General features: G+C 41.9%; 1 protein-coding gene and 2 long non-coding RNA genes across 14 annotated transcripts in view; all 3 read left to right on the top strand.

Annotated features, from left to right (window-relative positions):
- Positions 1–21,025, top strand: part of LOC135241416 (uncharacterized) — a 43,647-nt gene that overhangs the window by 17,911 nt on the left and 4,711 nt on the right. For 3 of the 12 annotated variants that reach the window (XM_064311818.1, XM_064311797.1, XM_064311807.1), the window contains exons 6-8: positions 9,351–9,380; positions 9,987–10,106; positions 11,944–11,970. In XM_064311818.1, the coding sequence (XP_064167888.1) occupies positions 9,351–9,380; positions 9,987–10,106; positions 11,944–11,970 (177 nt within the window). Of the gene's footprint in view, positions 1–5,755; positions 6,946–7,439; positions 7,546–7,687; positions 7,730–8,073; positions 8,122–8,936; positions 8,966–9,149; positions 9,177–9,350; positions 9,381–9,986; positions 10,107–11,943; positions 11,971–12,144; positions 12,175–14,896; positions 15,194–21,025 lie in introns of those variants that run through there. The other 9 variants (XM_064311860.1, XM_064311850.1, XM_064311840.1 and 6 more) reach the window with 9 other exon arrangements.
- Positions 18–1,221, top strand: LOC135241530 (uncharacterized). The gene is made up of 2 exons (XR_010326020.1): positions 18–463; positions 944–1,221. It is a non-coding gene; the product is annotated as an uncharacterized LOC135241530 (long non-coding RNA).
- LOC135241637 (uncharacterized) lies at positions 12,170–13,634 on the top strand. Its single transcript, XR_010326072.1, has 2 exons — positions 12,170–12,304; positions 12,499–13,634. It is a non-coding gene; the product is annotated as an uncharacterized LOC135241637 (long non-coding RNA).

Raw genomic sequence — 21,025 nt, 5'->3', positions numbered from 1 at the left:
TCTGATTGGGCGGGTTTGAGGCTCTGATTGGGCGGGTTTGAGGGTCTGATTGGGTGGGTTTGAGGGTCTGATTGGGTGGGTTTGAGGGTCTGATTGGGTGGGTTTGAGGCTCTGATTGGGCGGGTTTGAGGGTCTGATTGGGTGGGTTTGAGGGTCTGATTGGGCGGGTTTGAGGCTCTGATTGGGCGGGTTTGAGGGTCTGATTGGGCGGGTTTACTGTTTTCACGTCTGGGAAAACCTGTCACCATTTCCCGGTTTTACCAAAATGCACACCTACACCTGGACGTCTCTTTGTGCACAGGTACGGCCACCGTTGCGATTCCAGCGGTTGTAGGACTAGCGGGCTTCACAGCTGCCGGTGTTGCGGCCGGATCCGTCGCCTCCTCCATGATGTCAGCAGCGGCGGTAGCCAATGGGGGCGCAGTGGCTACTGGATCTGCGGTGGCTGTTCTACAGTCAATAGGTATGGAAGGAAGAGAAGTCCACTCCCTAAAGAGAGTCGCAAAAAAATATAATTCGTTTTGCTTCTTTATTATCTTCCTCTCTGATCCACTAGGCCTTCAAAGGGCTTTTTGTGTTCAGCCTGGATTCAGCCAAAATTAGTGTTACAATTTTTTGGTACAAACATTTTTTTCAAAGAGTTTTTCATGATTCACGAACTGGCCAAACTGTGCGTGTAAAACAGAAACATGCGCTTAATTAGCCAAAATTCAGGAACAATGATGTTCAAATTTAGGCCTCTGTGTGTGATCTGAGATATCATGGTCAACTATCTGTTAAGTTCCAGTGTGTGGATGGGCCCCATGGTCTGGTATCTGTTACTTGCTTGTCTGCACTCTCTTGAAGTGACGGTGTGGGCTGCAGCAAATCGGCCAGCATTTAAAAAAAACTGTGATCAAAACCCCTAAAATCCCTGATGGAGGACGTTGTGTTTGATTGACAGGGGCAGCAGGACTCTCTACCGCAGCCTCTGCAGCACTGTCCAGTGCCGGGGCGACTATCGGAGCCATCCTGATCTAACCCTCGGCCTGCCATCCCCTGGATCCATCCCTGAGGTGGACTCACCAGACCAGCCCAGCATGCCCTTTGATCCCAAACTAAAAAATATTTAGGAAAATGCATGCAGTTAGCACAAAAAGCAATTTTGAAAGCTGTAAAAAAAAACAACCTTCGTAAAACAGTTAGTTGACAATCTGTTTAAATAAATAACAAATTCACTAAGCCGCAGTCACTGTTATCTTCTTTGTTTTGTCAGCCAAACACTGCTGCGATTTACCTACATTCAATCACTGCTGAAATTTACCTTCTTACAAAGGTAGCCAACAAAAAATAAATTCAGGTGATTCATAAAAAAATGTAACCGATAGCTTGCATTTATTTGTTGATTGTTCTGACAATCTTTGCAGCATGATTTGTAAAAAAAAAAAAACCAATAGATAGTATTTTTTTTTCTGCAGAGTCTGGTCAAGCCAATCAGATTTTGAAACTTTTTTTGCTAACGCCCACGCTCCTGTCAACCATAGCCTGTATACACTTTAAGATTGTGTTCTGTAGGCACAAGACAACCGCTTGTCGGGGAAGATCGCAGTAATGGCTATCGCTTCGATCAACAAATGAAGACTTTGTTCTGGTTCTGGAAGTTCTAAGCCATTTGGCCTGTTCTGGGTCTTGTGAGACTTAGAAAGGCTAGGCCTGAGTGGGTTAGAAATTAGTCACAGAGTGCAGGAACTGGGGGTTGCTATTAAAGGGGTTAATGTGTGTGTGTGTGTGTGTGTGTGTGTGTGCGCGTTTCACAACAACATAGCCTAACATATATGAGGGTATTATTGTCTCAAAAAAAAATAAATGTAACTGATCCACAAATAAATTCACAGATCAACAACTAAATGCAGCTAATAATAATGATTTATAGACAGTGCTTTGAATGTGTGAGTAACTGGGATTTTTTTTACGCTGGTGTTCAGATAACATTTACATTACAGGCAGACGCAGACACTCTCATCCAGAGCAAATTATACAGCATAGCATTTACATTGCATCCATTTATACATCTGAATACACATTGAAGCAATGCAGGTTTAGTACCTTGCTCAAGGGTACAAGGGCAGTACCCTACCTTGGAATCGAACCCATGACCTTTAGTTTACGAGACCACTTCCTTACGGCAGCAGGGAAACTGTGATTTTTTAAATAAAAAATTTTACATTGCAAAATTGGTGAGCGTACTAAATGAATTCTAACCACAGAAACCAAGTTAACATGGATAATTAGAATGATACGCCTAATATCACTGCCGGTCAGGTAGAACCACAGCCAATGTTAGCAACTTAGCTGCTCATCCCACATCCATACTTCTGGATGGTTGTCACTGTCTTATATAAGCCAGTTGAAGACACAAATATACACAAATAAATCCTATAATTCAATTACAGTTAAAATACATAAGTCTAAGTCTATTATTTTAAAATTTACAATAAATCTAAATACAAAACAGGTAGACTGCCACATGTAACGTAGTGATCCAGAGCTCCACACAAACTACCCAAGAATAACACCCCATTTAAACCCTTTACACAATCAACATTTTCTAATGGTCTCTTGACATTTATATATGATAAAAAATATTCCCTTTACATCTTTCGATGAAGCACATTATCATTGACAAACAAGGCAGTCTAAAGACAAACAAGGCAGTCTAAAGACAAACAAGGCAGCAGGTCCTGATGGTATTTCTTTTATTTATTTTAACCTTTATTTACCCAAGGTAGGTTCACTGAGCACGGATGCTCTTTTGCAGGAACGCCCTGCTTCACACTCACACACATTCATACCTGGGAGCTGCCCAGTACAACCACCATCCTCTATTGTTGGCCACTCAGCAGCTCCACAGAAAGGAGAGAACATTTTTAATTAAATCAGGGGATGATTAGGTGGCAAGTTTTTGTGAGAGCCAGATCTGGGATTTTAGCCAGGACACCGGGGATCCCCCTACTCTTTGCGAATACTGTCATGGGATCTTTAATGACCACAGTGAGTCAGGACCTCGATTTAACGTCTCATCTGAAAGATGGCATCTCCTACAGCATAGTGTCCCCGTCACTGCACTGGGGCATTGGGGTTTATTTGACCAGAGGGAAGAGTGCCCTCAGCTGGCCCACCAACAACTCAATATTCCCTGCCGGTATCCCATCCAAGTACTAACCAAGCCCACACCTGCTTAGCTTCAGCCAGTCAGCAGGAGCAGAGTGCGTGGTGGTACGGCTGCTGGCATATTCAGGAAACTACCGGCCTGCAAATTTAACTTGCATAATATGTAAAATACTGGAATTTATCATTAGAGACAAGTTGGAAGTATTTCTTGAAAATAGCAACATCCTAAGGGATAGCCAGCATGGTTTTTGTAAGGGAAGGTCATGTCTGACAAACCTTCTGGTATTCTTTGAAGAAGCTACCAAGTGTTTTGATTATAGCAAGGTATTAGATATTATCTACTAAGATTTTCAAAAGGCATTTGATAATGTGTCACATGAGAGACTTGTTAGTAAAATGAAGACAGTAGGAGCACTACTGAACAAAGGATTTAGCGTAAATACGAACCAATTGTAGTTTACTGTTCAGAACTGAACAACTCAGGTCGTTGAAAATTCAGTTTTACGTAATGGATACATGCCATTTTTAGTGAGAATTAAGCTGCAACGAGTAGGATCGCAATAGAGCCTGCACACATGAAGCTTTTTCTCCATGTGCCTAGTGCCGTCCAGTCCATACGCAAGATACACACTGCGTGTAAGGCCCCAACTTCCTGGAAAGGGCCCAACTTCTGGAAAGACCCTGTCTTATGGCATCAACATACTCGATGTCTGAAGTTTTTGCAGTAAAACTGCAGATATGTTAGGGATCAAACACAGACCATCTCAGAATGCTCTATTCTACCCTTCCATTAGCGCCACCATCTGGCCACATTTGAAAATGTACTTTAATACACCTACAGGCACTATGTTGGACATTCTGGTCGATATCTGCACCATATCTACCCGCCGTTCACCGAACGTATACACCGCAACTACCCAAGAATAACACCCCATTTAAACACCAGCAGTTTTCTACATGAATTTCAATGTGTTCCATGAGGCAATACGAAATATTTGACACTTTGATCTGACACAAAGTTTGCATGACATTGTAATATGGTAAGATTACAAAACACAGGGCCAAGTGACTTGAAAGAATTGAGGGAATATTGGGTAGCATTGCTTTGAAATACATCTTATGTAATTTCGGTGAGGCAAGATAGCCTACATTGTTTGTAGTACCGTAACTTGGCATCATTTTGATATCAATACTTTTGAGTAACTTGGCATTTTTGTACGTTGAAAACGTGTTTTTCATGAGATATCATTTCTTTTTGCAAAGCGTTTTATTATGAGAGTGAGAAACGCGAAGTGACCCTGTAAGAAACGGTTGTGGATTATGGCTATCCTTTTGTAAATTTGTACAGTCTGATGAGCGTGTACAAAGGGTGCGGTGACGTAAATGCAACAGAAACGCAGGTGAAATATGGCCAGTGTATGTACTCACGGATTTGACGGCCATCCAACAAGCCTTGATTGAGAAAAGAATCAGCAAGCCCGTAAAATTAGAGCTGCCTAGGTCGCAACTTGTGTACCCTGCTGTCCTGCTCCGGTGTCTGTTATTTTGTGGAGATGCACTTTTAGTGTTTGTAAGGTTTATAAGGCATTTTGATAGGCTTATCTGCAGGTAGGAATCCTCTTCGCTGTTTTGCTAAGCTAGAACCGGAAAAGTTGATAGTGGAGAATAGGAGCAGACGCATATGTCCCAGCAGGCTTTGCATATGAGAAAATAACAACAGTGTGAGAAAAATTAGCACGAAATTATGAAATTGCGTAGTTGAAACAATATGTTTTTAGCAGAATGGGCATGTAGGTGAAGGTTGACAAGATCACAGACTATAGTGCGAAGTAAATGAAGTGACCATGAGCGAGCAGAGTTTCCTCATCGAATGGTATATATAACAGTTTGTGTAGAGAAAGAACTGTTAAAGTGGAGAGTTAAGTAACTAAGTAATTAAGTAACTTCAGTATTAGTAGTTATACTTATGAGTGAGTCATGATTTTAAATGTAATGTTTTAATGGGGAGTTGCAGAACGTACATACGTAGTAATTGTTTGTATGTGGCTAGATAGCACAGTGGCACAGTGGTGAACTTGTGTAACTTTGTAATAAAAGGAATACATTTGCCGCCATGAAATGCATATGGGTGGCCGTGAGTGAGGTTTGGTAAAGAAAATATAAAAGCGTAAGAAAACGTTAGTGTAAAAGAGGGAATTATCTGCCTGAGGGCGAGGCAGGATTCAATCCTTCAACCGGAGGTTTACCAGTCTGTGACTTTGCTAGTGCAGCATCATGACATAGCTATGCAATGCATGAAATATCATTAGCATACCTGTCCATGGTTTTAAAGAAGAACACAGGCCAGTAAGCACAGAAGAGCTCCCGTTGAATCCATATGGCTTTGCAATATTGTAGCCGGTTAATAACTGAACGTGCAGACAATACATCATAACGCAGTGTATATGTTCGGTGAACGACGGGTAGATATGGTGCAAAAGCAATAATTGAGAAGTAGTACACAATTATTAGTGAGGGTAAAGAAACATGTCCTTTGCTGGGCTTGAACCAACTACCCCATGTTTCCAAGACTGTAACCTTATCCACTAGACCACAGGCAGATTAGCTGTTTAAACAGGAAATGTTTCAGAGTAAAAAGGTATGGGTATTTTGCGTGTGTATGCGAGCTTTTGATTGGGTCGTGAGGATGAGGATTTGGCTGATGTCGGTAAAATGTGGTTGTTTCTGTGGGGAACCCTGAAAAGTGCCAAACTCTCGGTGCTTTATAGGTATGTGCATTGCCCCCGCCAAGGCGTAACTTGGCGGGATGGCATACCTGCCATCCCAATATATACCAGCCTAAGTGTGTGTGTGTGTACCAGTGTAAGCGTATGTGTACCAGTGTGTGTGTGTGTGTACCAGCGTAAGTGTGTATGTATACCAGCGTAAGTGTGTGTGTGTGTACCAGTGTAAGCGTATGTGTACCAGTGTGTGTGTGTGTGTACCAGCGTAAGTGTGTATGTATACCAGCGTAAGTGTGTGTGTGTACCAGTGTAAGCGTATGTGTACCAGTGTGTGTGTACCACTTTTTGTGTGTGTGTGTACCAGTGTAACTGTGAGTGTGTATACCAGTGTAAGTGTGTGAGTGGGTACCAGTGAACTTGTAATACTATCTTTTTTGGAACCAAATGTATTCACAAGGATAGAAAGATGAGGAAAATGTATGTTTGTGGGGACCTTTTGCTGGTCCCCACAAGGTGAAGATGCTGTTTTAGGGTTAGGACTTAGGGTTAGGGTTAGGGTTACAGTACAATTAGGTTAAGGTTAGGGTTAAGGTTAGGCATGTAGTGGTTGGGGTTAGGGTTAGGGTTAGAGGTTACGGAATGAAGGTAGCAAATGGGAAGTCCTAACAAGGATAGCAGTACGGGACTGTGTGTTAGTGTGTGTGTGGGTATCAGGTTACATGTGTGTGTGCCACTGTAAGTGTGTGTGTGTACCAGTGTAAGTGTGTGTGTGGGTACCATTGCAAGTCTGTGTGAGTACCAGGTTACATGTGTGTGTGCCACTGTAAGTGTGTGTGTACCAGTGTGTGTCTGTATTTGCTGCCTGTGGAACAGCAGAGAGAGAACTTGGGGAAATCAGTCAGTTTCACTTTCCTTTCTCTGTAAAAGCAGTCTCTAGCCTCTCCCAGCCTGAGTCATAGGAGGCGTTGTTGCGCTGTGTGGATTCTCCTATTCGGCCAAATAAAGGCACCTGAACTGAATATTGTGTGTAAGTCTGTAAGAGTCCACTTCTCACCGACCGGGGGAAATTAAGGTAATGTCCACCACAATATACAACTATATTAAGAGTGGCTTTATTTTTACGACTATTATTTACGGGAATGTACTGTTTTATGTATATATGTCAGGTATGCATGTAAGATATTGAAAATGTAACATTCATTTTAAATAAAAAGATATGATGTGCAATGTATGGCCAATGAGAATTGCATTGGAAAGCAAAGGAAAAATATCACAAGCAGTTACTGGGAAACATAAATTGCTGTACTCCTGTATAAATGTAAGAGCAGTGTACTGGCAACAGTGCATTTCAACAATGACATGGTATCATAATGGTCTGAAAGGAAAATGCTTGTGAAGATGACAATTTAAAAATAGTTTCTTTTAGAAAGTTATCAATTTAATGTATTTATACAGCATTTACACAGGAAAAGAGTGCTGGCTGTCCTCTATACAATGATTTTTACAGCTGTATTCTACTGTTTTACTTTAATCCATTGCTGATGCTTTACCATTGTGTCTGAATAGTAGTGCTGCATGAATTGATATATATTTGGATTTTGATCGCTGAACGGCCTCCACATTCATGCTTCTGATCCACAGTTGCAAAACTACTGAAAGTCGGCTGAAATGGGTGAGTGTCCCGCTACATTTTTACAGAATTACGGAAAGAATGGCTTTGAGATGTTGCTCAGGCAATGCTGGGGCTAAAACCCAGTGTGCAAGATTCGACTGGACACACATTTATCTGCATTTTGTTTTATTTCTTTCTCTAGAACACGTTTCAGCAGCAGCAAGGATCAGTTTATTGATGTTTGGTAATTATTTTGCGCACACGTACGCGGGCGCACGCACGAATTATATGGTATTATATACGTCGCTTTTGTACGTCGCTTTGGATAAAAGCGTCTGCCAAGTAAATGTAATGTAATGTATTACCTGCTGCACATTTACAAATTGATACTACAGTGATATTTGAGCTACGGGAAAAGTACTTTTCCCACTATTTATTTATTTGATGGGAATGAATGTTCTTTCACAGATAAATACAGTAAGCACCACCCTTGTACCAACCAGTACTCTGAATAAATAACACGCGTCACCATCAGACTCCCGGGTTTAATGAGACGCACACCTACATGTACCTTTGTCTCGTGTGCAGGTGTGATGGTCGTGGCGCCACTGGCTGTTGGAGCTTTCAACCCTTTTGGTATAGTAGTCCAATCCGTCGCTTTCTCCGTGATATCAGTACCAGAGTTAGCCAATGAGGGTGGGTGGGGTTGGCCGTTCCACAGGCAGATGGTGCGTGATTGAAACTCCGCTATGTTGTTTCGCTTTGTAAATGATACGCCTGTGACTTAATTCCAGTCACATTTGCATTCTATATGCGTGCAGGAACTTTTCTCCTAAAATGAAATTGTGATTGGTGAACTTGCTAAACGGTGTGTGAAAAAAAAGAAATTTTCAAACCAGCATTGAGGATGAGACGAAGTCCAGGGCCCCTTCTGCTGACGTGAAACTTTACTTTTGCCCCTGTACTTCCTCTAGATGGTGCTATTGCGGCCTTGTCTCATTCCTCATAAAGACGTTCCACATGTAATAGAAACGGAGATAATGAAAATTAAAGAATAAAAAAGTCAAAGTGAATTTGGAATTTTCTGGCGAAGACATGACACGAATCACTCAAAACGCATCTGATCAGTCATTTGGCCCTGATGTTCATTATAGATTTCTGGAACCTACCAGGCTGCCCCAAGGGGCTAGCTTTCGGTTCTCAACCTCAGCACCGGATGTAATGTCGCCCCCTGCTGATATCTATAATTTTCGCTCAACAACTAAGTTTCCCCTCTGGGCTCCATTCATTTTTGACAGCAAAAATTACTTCCACTCAAATATCGATGTTAACTCTGTGCATTATATTAGGAATAAATATCACTTATTTTTCACATTATTTTTCCGAGGTAAAATATTTTTTCCCTAACAACCAGACAAAGATATGATTTTTTTATTTGCTATTTATTTTAGCCGATGTCTGCGCTATCCTCATTATACACGTGAGTTAGGCATGTAACTTTCTGGTACTGATGCGCTCCGCATAGGTTTCTATTGGCGTCGCTGTCTCTGCATGAAGTCTTAAAGTATTTAATATGAAGAGACAGCGACGCGAACCATTTTGCATGAGATTAGACCGAACATTTTTTCTCGTATTAATCAGCATTCTTTTTCATTTCTTTGCAGATGCAATTCGAAAAGCATTTAGCTCTGGTTTGTATTAGCAATGATCAATTTTGGATAATTGCTAATTTATTTATTTATTTATTTATTTATTTTATGAAAAAAGCCTTATGCAATGGCTGGAGCTAAAACAGTGTACAAGATTTGACTGAACAGTTTTCTCTTATCAGCTTTTTAAAATGTATTTATTTTATATTTCTCTAGAATGTGTTGAAGAGGCAGCCATTCGTGCAGGTTTGTTTTAGCAAGGATCAATTTATTGGTGTTTTGGAGTTCATATTTCTTTATACACAGGTTTCCAGGTTCACGCACACATTCTGTATATAGTTCAGTGACATTCAATTTACATACAGTGATATTCAAGTCACAGATGAAGTCTCTTTTCCACTATTTATTTATTTATTAATTTTGATTTGAGTGTCCTCTTCTTGCAGATAAATCCTGTAAGCACCAGGGTCACTTTAGTCCAGTGGTAAGCAACCCCATTCCTGGAGATTTACCATCCTGTAGGTTTTCACTCCAACCCTAACAAAGCTGCACCTCATTCAACAGCAATAGATCTTTGTTGAGCTGCGAATTATTAGAGTCAGGTGTGCCAAATTAAGGTTGAAATGCAAACCTACAGGATGGTAGATCTCCAGGAACAGGGTTGGGCAGCCCTGCTCTACCTGTTGAGTGAGGTGTGCTTTACTAGGGTTGGAGTGAAAACCTACAGGACGGTAGATCTCCTAGAACTGGATTGATTACTACTGCTCTAGTCTAAATAACTCAAGTCGCCATCACGTTCCTGGTTTCACCAAATGGCACATACACCTGGATGTCTCTTTGTGATGTGCGCAGGTACAGCCGCGGTGGCAGCTACAGGAGTTCTTGCAAGTGTGGGGGCCGCGCCCACCGTTGTCGTTGCTGGGACTGCAGCAGCAGCGGTGGGTGCGGCCGTGTTCACGCTACGATCATGTCGTAAGTAACTAGAACTCCGCTATGCTGTTTCGCTATGAAAAGGGGATGGCTGTGTTTTTTTCACCTTAACATCTGAAGAGAATAACTTGGCCTCATTTTGATGATCAACACTTCTAACGGCAGGCCTAGATTTAGCAAGTTTTAACTAATGACTTATTGACAGTGACTTATAGACAGTACTTGGTATGCAAGCAGTTTGGCATTTGTGTATGCTGAGAACGTTTCTTGTCGAGATCATTGTGAGCCTCACTTCCAAATATAATAATAATAAAAAAACGGAATTCTGAATTTTCCGAAAAATCACAAGGTGACATTTATCACTCAGAACACATCTGACCAGTTTAGTCGCACAATCAATTACTTTGTACAGACATTTGGCCCAATCGTGACGGCCGGATATTCACCATAGCTCTTAGGAACCTGCCAGGCTCCTCGCCCTCATAGTGCTGTCACAGATTGGCTCCTCCCCCTCATAGTGCTGTGACAGGCTGGCTCCTCCCCCTCATAGCGCTGTGACAGATTGGCTCCTCCCCCTCATAGTGCTGTGACAGGCTGGCTCCTCCCCCTCATAGCGCTGTGACAGATTGGCTCCTCCCCCTCATAGTGCTGTGACAGGCTGGCTCCTCCCCCTCATAGCGATGTGACAGGCTGGCTCCTCCCCCTCATAGTGCTGTGACAGGCTGGCTCCTACCCCTCATAGCAATGTGACAGGCTGGCTCCTCCCCCTCATAGTGCTGTGACAGGCTGGCTCCTCCCCCTCATAGCGCTGTGACAGGCTGGCTCCTCCCCCTCATAGTGCTGTGACAGGCTGGCTCCTCCCCCTCATAGCGCTGTGACAGGCTGGCTCCTCCCCCTCATAGCGCTGGGACAGGCTGGCTCCTCCCCCTCATAGTGCTGTTACAGGCTGGCTCCTCCCCCTCATAACACTGTGACAGGCTGTGTGTCTTTAAAACCGACAGGGCGTTCTGTGTGTGTTTGTTGGGGGCGGTATGTGTTTACACCCATACACCTAGGCTAAAGATTTTCAAACTCAGTTTTTCACAACTCTGCACATTTTATGTTACCATACATTTCTTTTGGCAAGTGAATTAGGGCATCTACTTTGTTCACATCAGAGGTCATTTTAAAACATTAAATTAGAGACAGATTTATTTCTTTATTATCTTTAATGAACTATATCAGAATTCCAGTGGGTCAAAATTTTACATACACCAAGTTGACTGTCTCTTTAAACAGCCTGGAAATTCCAGAAATGATGTAATGACTTTTTAGAAGCTTCTGATTGGCCAATTGTCATAATTAGTTCATTTGAAGTGAATTGGCACCTGTGGCTATATTTAACCTACCAGGCTGCCCCAAGGGGCTAGCTTTCGGTTCTCAACCTCAGCACCGAATGTAATGTCGCCCCCTGCTGATTTCTATAATTTTTGCTCAGAAACCAAGTTTCCCCACTGGGCTCCATTCATTTTTGACAGCAAAAATTAAAATATTGATGTTAACTCTGTGCATTATATTAGGAATAAATATCACTCATTTTTCACATTATTTTTCCGAGGTAAAATATTTTTTTCCCTAACAACCAGTCAAAGATATGAATTTTTTATTTACTATTTATTTTAGCCAATGTCTGCACTATCCTCATTATACACGTGAGTTAGGCATGTAACTTTCTGGTACTGATGCGCTCCGCATAGGTTTCTATTGTCGTCGCTGTCTCTGCATGAAGTCTTAAAGTATTTAATATGAAGAGACAGCGACGCCAACCATTTTGCATGAGATTAGACCGAACATTTTTCTCGTATTAATAAGCATTCTTTTTCATTTCTTTGCCTTGCAGATGCAGATGGAAAAGCATTTAGCTCTGGTTTGTATTAGCAATGATCAATTTTGGATAATTGCTCATTTATTTATTTATTTATTTATTTAATGAAATAAAAAACTCTTATGCAATGGCTGGGGCTAAAACAGTGTACAAGATTTGACTGAACAGTTTTCTCTTATCAGCTTTTAAAAAATTTTTTATTTTATATTTCTCTAGAATGTTTTGGAGAGGCAGTCCTTCGTGCAGGTTTGTATTAGCAAGGATCAATTTATTGGTGTTTTGGGATTCATATTTTTTTATACACAGGTTTCCAGGTTCACGCACACATTCTGTATATAGTTCAGTGACATTCAATTTACATACAGTGACATTCAAGGTACAGATGAAGTCTCTTTTCCACTATTTATTTATTTATTAATTTTGATTTGAGTGTCCTCTTCTTGCAGATAAATCCTGTAAGCATCAGGGTCACTCTAGTCCAGTGGTAAGCAACCCCATTCCTGGAGATTTACCATCCTGTAGGTTTTCACTCCAACCCTAACAAAGCTGCACCTCATTCAACAGCAATAGATCTTTGTTGAGCTGCGAATTATTAGAGTCAGGTGTGCCAAATTAAGGTTGAAATGAAAACCTACAGGATGGTAGATCTCCAGGAACAGGGTTGGGCAGCCCTGCTCTACGTGTTGAATGAGGTGTGCTCATAGAGCTGTGACAGGCTGGCTCCTCCCCCTCATAACGCTGTGAGAGGCTGGCTCCTCCCCCTCATAGTGCTGTTACAGGCTGGCTCCTCCCCCTCATAACACTGTGACAGGCTGGCTCCTCCCCCTCATAGTGCTGTGACAGGCTGGCTCCTCCCCCTCATAGCACTGGGACAGGCTGGCTCCTCCCCCTCATAGTGCTGTGACAGGCTGGCTCCTCCCCCTCATAGCACTGGGACAGGCTGGCTCCTCCCCCTCATAGTGCTGTTACAGGCTGGCTCCTCCCCCTCATAACGCTGTGACAAGCTGTGTGTCTTTAAAACCGACAGGGCGTTCTGTGTGTGTTTGTTGGGGGCGGTATGTGTTTACACCCATACACCTAGGCTAAAGATTTTCTAACTCAGTTTTTCACAACTCTGCACATTTTATGTTACCATACAATTCTTTTGGCAAGTGAATTAGGGCATCTACTTTGTTCATATCAGAGGTCGTTTTAAAACAATAAATTAGAGACAGATTTATTTCTTTATTATCTTTAATGAACTATATCAGAATTCCAGTGGGTCAAAATTTTACATACACCAAGTTGACTGTCTCTTTAAACAGCCTGGAAATTCCAGAAATGATGTAATGACTTTTTAGAAGCTTCTGATTGGCCAATTGTCATAATTAGGAGTTCATTTGAAGTGAATTGGCACCTGTGGCTGTATTTAAGGGTCTACTTCAGAGCCACTGTCTTTTTGTCTTTGATACCATGGGGAAATCCAAACAACTCAGCCAAGACCTCAGAAAAAAAATTGTGGACCTCCACAAGTCCAGTTTCTCCTTAGTAGCAATTTCCAAACAAATGAAGGTACCACGAGCATCTGTACAAACAATTGTATGCAAATCTAAAAATCTTGGGACCACACAGACACTGCATTGTTCAGGAAGGAGGCACAAATTAACTCCCAGGGCTGAACGAACTTTGGTCCAAAAGGTTGAACTGAACCCCAAGACAACAACAAAGGAAGTGGTGATGGAGTTGGAGGCATCAGGTACCAAAGTATCTACATCTACCTTTAAGAGAATCTTTAAGAGAATCCTACATCACCATAGCCTGAAAGGCTGTCACACAAGGAAGAAGCCCCTACTCCAAGACCGGCATGAAAAAGCCAGAATGAAGTTTGCAGGTGATCACCAGGACGAAAACCTAGCCTTTTGGAGGAGTGTTCTCTGGTCAGATAAAACAAAAATTGAACTGTTTGCCCAAAATGATCAGCGCTATGTACGGAGGGAAAAGGATGAGGCTTTTAATCCGAAGAACACCATCCCAAATGTTAAGCATGGGAGTGGCAGCATCATGCTGTGGGGGTGTTTTGCTGGAAAAGGGACAGGTGCACTTCAGAAAATAGACGGCATCACGAGGAAGGAGGATTATCTAGAAATACTGAAGCAAAACCTCAAGACATCAGCTAGAGTTAAAACTTGGTTGCTACTGGGTCTTCCAGCAGGACAATGGTCCTAAGCGTACCTCCAAAGTTGTAACAAAATGGCTTAAAGACAACAAAGTGAAAGAATTGGAATGGCTATCACAAAGCCCTGGCCTGAATCCCATCCCAGAAAATGTGTGGACTGAACTGAAAATGTGTGTCCAAGCAAGGAGGCCCACAGTTCTACGAGTTCTGTCAGAAGGAATGGGCAAAAATTCTGGCAAAGTATTGTGAGAAGCTTGTGGAAGGCTATCCCAAGCAGAAATTAAAATACTAACAAAGTGTATGATGTAGTACATAAAAGCTGAAATAAATCGGTCTCTTAGGTATTATTTTGAAATTACCTCTTTAAAGAATTAAAGTAGATACCCTAATTGACTTAACACAGGAAATGTATGGAAACCTGAAATGTGTGGAGTTGTGGGAAATTGAGCTTGAATGTCTTTAGCCTAGGTGTATGTAAACTTTTGGCCTCAACTGTAGGCTTACTTCCGAGGCTTCACAGCTTGGGTTGGCTGAGGGCGTGCTCTCCTGTCTAGTTATATATGTATGTCTACGGCTGTGACAGCCTGGGCATGCATGATTAGGGGCTCCTGTTGGTCGGTGACGTAGAGGCTGGGAGACGGTGAGAGGCGAGCATCCTGGGCGCTCTGGATGCGGAGGTGGCAAGCGGCAATGCCACGCCCTTCCCAGGCTCCTCCAGCGCTGTCACGGGGAGGGAACAGGGTGGTGCTGATGAATGGCCGTGCCCACTGCCTGTCTTTTAACCTGACGGGACGTCCTGTGTCTGTTTGACAGCTGGGTACAGGGCAAGAGCTACAGCTGACTTCGTATGCGGCTATGGCAGTGATTCCGTGTGTAGGCTCCAACCCTGACCCGCACGGCGTCTGTGCTGGCGGGTGGCCTCAGCGCAGTGGCTGGCCTGCACGCGTTGACTAGCCCACACTCAGCGACGCCGCGAGCCCGTCTCCGGCGGCAACACCTGCGGACGTCTTGCCAGCGCTCTACACTTCACACAGCTGTGTGTTCTTAAATACAATACATGTGAAGGCTTGGAAAATTGCATTCGGTTAAAAATAAAATAATATTAAACTCGCTCTGTCTCAACAGTTTTTTTTTCCTGAACTCCCTTTTTCCAAGCAGCTGCAACACAACAGACCATTTATGTTTCTCAGCATTTACCGATGATACATGCAGGTGCTTACACTAACCCCCTGCGTGTGATCTGTGCTTCTCCCTCTACCTGTGCTCCACCTTAACGAGCTGCTAATTACCTGATTGGCTTCACCTGCCTGTGGCTCTACATAAGCCTGCTGCAGCTGAAGAATGGGAGAGGCCTTTGTAGTTCCTAAAAGTAATATTGAAGTATGGAAATGTACACCAGATGATCTGTGAGTATACACAGTGGAAATGTATGCGCTGTTGATGGCATTACAATGGGTGGAAGAGATCAGACCAGATAAGGTAATATTATGTTCTGATTCAAGTTCAGTCCTTAAAAGTATAATATCTTTCAAGTCAAAGTGTCGAGAAGATTTATTGTTTAAAGTTCTCCAAGTGCACAATAGAGTAGTGCAGAAGGGTATTGAAATAAAATGTATGTGGGTTCCAGCACATGGATATGGAAGAAAGGGATACAGAAATGGCAGCAGTGGTGGGATAGAGACGTGATAAGTATGGACGAAGTGTAGCACAGTGGGTAAGGAACTGGGCTTGTAACCAAAAGGTCGCGGGTTTCGATTCCCGGGTAAGGACACTGCCGTTGTACCCTTGAGCAAGGTACTTAACCTGCATTGCTTCAGTATATATCCAGCTGTATAAATGGATACAATGTAAAATGCTATGTAAAAAGTTGTGTAAGTCGCTCTGGATAAGAGCGTCTGCTAAATGCCTATAATGTAATGTAATGTATTGAAATAAAATGTATGTGGGTTCCAGCACATGGATATGGAAGAAAGGGATACAGAAATGGCAGCAGTGGTGGGATAGAGACGTGATAGGTATGGACGGAGCGTAGCACAGTGGGTAAGGAACTGGGCTTGTAACCGAAAGGTCGCAGGTTCGATTCCCGGGTAAGGACACTGCCGTTGTACCCTTGAGCAAGGTACTTAACCTGCATTGCTTCAGTATATATCCAGCTGTATAAATGGATACAATGTAAAATGCTATGTAAAAAGTTGTGTAAGTCGCTCTGGATAAGAGCGTCTGCTAAATGCCTGTAATGTAATGTAATGTAATAGGTAGGCATCTATACCAAATTCAGAATAAAGTCGATGCAAACAGAAGAAGCATTATTGGAAACAGGAGGGGAGGTCATCATTACAAGGTTAAGACTGGGACAGTGCATTACATAAAACATTAAATTTAGTTGGGAAGTACCCTACAGGTGTATGTGACTACTGCCAGGTAGAGGAGACTGTGGAACACGCTATAATCAATTGTAGTAGGTACCAAAGGGAAAGGGGGAGTATGGTGGAGAGAGGTGGGAATAGAAGATATGACTTTTAAGAAGATACTTAAGGCAGTAGAGAACAGCATGGGAAGAAGGATAATTTTTAATTTCATAAAGAAAACTGGACTATGGGAAAGGATTTAAATAAATGTTCAGAGACCCACAGTAGGTGGTGGTAATGCACCAATACTGCACCAACTGCTGTAAAAAGCTAACAAGAAGAAGAAGAAGAATGGGAGAGGCTTTTGTGGAGAAGTTTTGTGACTGGATCATGCACTATGGAACAAACTTGTGGTTTTCATGGTTGTCTTGTTTTTTAGTATGGTTTTTAGACAGGTAATGTTCATTTTCTTTCAGGTGCATGTTTTTGTTTAGGTTTTAGGTCAGAGTAGGACACCTGTGGAAGACTCACCATTTCTTGTTTCCATCGGGAGAAAGATGACTATTTGCTGCAGGCTAGAGCTTTGGCTTTTCCTGTTGTGTCCAGCACCCACAACTGTTTGTACTTTATAGTTTTGGGTTTCTGTTTTTGTGTGTCTTTATAATAAGCTGGTTTGTTTATAGTATGTTGGGGGATTTTCTTTTGCACTTTGATTTGCTTTGGACACAAGGGACTTTATGTTGCACTCAAATTCATGTTCTTGTTGCATTGTGGGTGGATTTTGGATGTAACAACCTACTGTAATCAATCAAAGCAGTTAATTATATGGTTAACTTACCCAGCCTTGCTTCCTGGGTCAACAGTAACTGCTGTTTTTAAGGGGAAAACAAAAGTCAGCAGGCTAACCTAATGAACATTCATGGAACTTTTATTTAAGTAGTAGACAGTAGAGGGAACTTGATTACCTACATGTGATTGATTGGATTAATTGATTGATTGATTCACAGTTGAGCAAACACCTGGGGCCTCATTTATAAAATGCTCATATGCATGGATTTGATCTTACATTCAATAGATTTCATCTTGTGCAAAGATCGACACAAAAATTGAGATTCATAAAACATAACGCTGATGTGAAAATGTTCTTGCGTACACAAACTCCTAAGGATGCGCGCAAACCTGTCATTTGGCTACACAGCTGTGCTGCAGGCTTAACACATTTTCTTTCAGACAGGAGAATATTTTCTTTTCACAGATGAGATGCAAAGGTTATTTGACCACACATGTCAGATTTATTTTTGTGATAAGCACTGTGATACACAATATTGTGGGTTGTTAACTAGGCTGGTGCCAACAGATTTGGGGGGGAGACTACATGCATACATACATAAGAATACATGCACTCCCACTATTTTAAATGGTCCCTAGACTACCTAGTACCCTTGTGAGAATTTATGTTTGACATTGTGAGATTTGGTGGTCCAGCAGTGTCTCCCCCAAGGTTTAAATGAAACCTATGTCTATGATTACAGCACTTGCTGTTAACATTATAAGGTGTGCAAATATTTATATAAAATAGAACAGCCTAATAACAATAACCACAAGCAATAATTAATGGGGTTCAAGCAGCATGTGCCAATTATGATTTAAGCTGTAAGGACACATTGGAAGAGTGGTACAAAACTTTTCAGTCTCTGTCCCAAAATTTGACATGGTAGTAGTGGCCAGCTGAGAGGTCAGCATACAAGCTTCATGCAGATCAGCCACTGCTGGCCCTGTCACATGCCCACTCACAACTGACTTCTGATTGTGGCCATATTTTTTGGAACTGATGCCTTGCACAAAGACATAACATGCAAAGTTTCAACTTGATTGATCAAACAATCAAGGAGTTAGAGGCAGTTATATTTATGTTTTGCTTACAGTGCCACCTATTGGTTAAATGCTGCCAAAATTAGAATATTGCATCTGAGGCAACCATTGTACGCATATGCCAAGTTTCGTGATGATCAGACAAAGCATTCACAAATTAAAGCTGTTTTAGTAAAATTGGTCACAACCACAACGATTGATTGTTTTGATAGTTCAACATTTTGAGTTACAGACCCCACAGATTATTGCAAGCCTAATTTGGTGACACTTAGCCAAATGGTCTAGCGCTCGAAAGTAGATTTTTAAAAGGCAAAGTTGTTAATCTCAAGGAATAGGATCTATTGATGTAAATTACATGGTTTACATGAAAGCTTGCATATAACCAAATGAGCCATCCAGTAGCCCCACGTGTACTGATAACACATTGCAGGATGTGATGGGATAAAATTGCTGTCATGTGTTTAAAAAAAAAAATTAAAAAAAGAAATATGCAAGACAAAACATTGTATGTTACCATACAATAAATAACACCAGTCCCCCCGAGACTTCTGGACCAAAACAACCATTGTTTCAGAAACTGCAGCACATAATGAAATTTATGATCACAAAAATGGATCGATGAGGTTTTCTTTGGTTGTTAAATCACCTCGAATTTCTACATTTAATTCGATAGTCAGCAAGTGATTTTGCCATCAAGCATGCGCAGTAGAGGTTGTTTCCCGTCACTTCCTAGGCTTCACCGCCTAGCTCCTCCTATCCCCTCCAGTTGCTATTGGCGCTCTATGGTTTCACTTGTGCCAATCCAATCAAAACCGTGATGGCGGTCTATGTGAGGGACCGTCAGGACATTCTAGACGCTGTGAAATTGGTCGAGTGAGAGGCTGTCTTTCTCAGCATTTGAATGTTCGCGCTTTCCGATAAACGGGCTGTTTCCTTGCTTGCAGTACAGCTTCATATGGGCGCTGTTACCGTCATAACTGGTAAACTTGGTCTCAGAAGAAAACTAACGTATGGAGTTTTGTTTGTTCAGTGATAGGCTTGGGGATTGTGCGTGAAATGAAGAAGCTCTTCATAAACTTCATTTCAGTCAACGCATTAATTCCATAATGCATACCTTGTTCATTTTGATGACATCCCGTGAATTTATTGCCCTGCATTAATTTAAAAAACGTGTCTCTTCATAAAATGATCACACAAATTCAGTTTATGAAGCTCATTTGTATGGCGAATTTGCCTTGCACAGTTAATTTCCTTCCTTTTACTCTAGCGGTCATGTCTGCCCAGACTGACCATGTAAGCTATGCCTATGAGTCACAAGCTGCCTGTAGCCTACACAGTAAAGTGCCCAGTGTTAATTAAACTCTTAATGGATAACATTTGTTCCCACTCTGGAATGTGGGACCAACTGTGATCTGTTAAGACTTTAACACTGCTAAAGAATTGAATCATCACTAGACATTGTACTGTGTTACCCGCTGGAAATTCCAGCTACGGCTAGCTGGGATTCTAAGATGGTTTCATGCGTTTCTGATGCTTCTATCTGGTCACAGCTGGTCTGTGGCTGCTCAAAGCTGGTCTCTAGTTGAACAAGGCAGGTAGACTGAGCTGGTGGACTAGCTCACGATATCAGCTGGTCAGCTCGTTGACAAACTAAATGTGTAGAAAATACGGTTTAAACCATCTTGAGCAGTTTACGATGGAATTTTTTAAAACAAGAATTGTTGAAACATATAACTAATTATATGTTTATATATATATAATAATAATAATAATAATTATTATTAAAGAACTGGGTGTCTGTGGCGACATTCCCAGGAAAAAAATCACAAGCGGCGCACAGTTAGTGACGCGTTTTCCATCACCCATCAGTGGTTGGTCCGCCAGAGAGGGTAGGGGGAGGTGGGGGAGGTAGGGGATGTAGATTTCGTATTACATTTTATGACAATGTAACGTTACTTAATTACATAGCTAATTGCACAGCTAATGCTAGATACCGGGCCATGTCAAGAAAAGCAACATTAGTGTGTTGCTGTTATGTGTTCTTACATGTGATTGGGAGGATGTACTGTACTGATGCTGTACTGGAATAAAATTCCACCAACATGACTGTGGGGCAATACTGTATTTTGGTGAAATCAAGTGAAAAATACCTTTTAATAAGAGCTGATTATCTGCATTTTAATCACATGTAAAATAAAATTATTACAAATCTAAAATTGCGGAACACAGCCAAATCAAGAGAAAATATGTCTTTGTCCCAAACAATGAGAAGGACCACTGTGGAGTATTTTGAGCTAAAGCAGCTTCAGTGTTTTGCCAACAGAGATGCAACAGCAGCAGTAGCCCAGCAGGGGATCAAACCCACAACCTTTCCATTGTAAACCCAGTTCACCACTGTTTACCAGTGTAAGTGTGTGTGTGTGTGTGTGTGTACCAGTGTGGTTACCAGTGTGGGTGTGGTTACCAGTGTAAGCATGTGTGTGTGTACCAGTGTAAGTGTGTATATATACCAGCCTAAGTGTGTGTGTGTACCAGCGTAAGTGTGTGTGTGTACCAGTGTAACTGAGTGTGTATACTAGTGTAAGTGTGTGAGTGGGTACCAGTGAACTTGTAATACTATCTTTTTGGGAACTAAATGTATTCACAAGGATAGAAAGATGAGGAAAATGTATGTTTGTGGGGACCTCTTGCTGGTCCCCACAAGGTCAAGACGCTGTTTTAG

Source organism: Anguilla rostrata, chromosome 1 (genome assembly GCF_018555375.3).
Source record: "Anguilla rostrata isolate EN2019 chromosome 1, ASM1855537v3, whole genome shotgun sequence".
Classification (NCBI taxonomy): Eukaryota; Metazoa; Chordata; class Actinopteri; order Anguilliformes; family Anguillidae; genus Anguilla; species Anguilla rostrata.
Note: the sequence above shows the minus strand (reverse complement) of the source record. Positions and strands in the feature narration are given on the sequence as shown.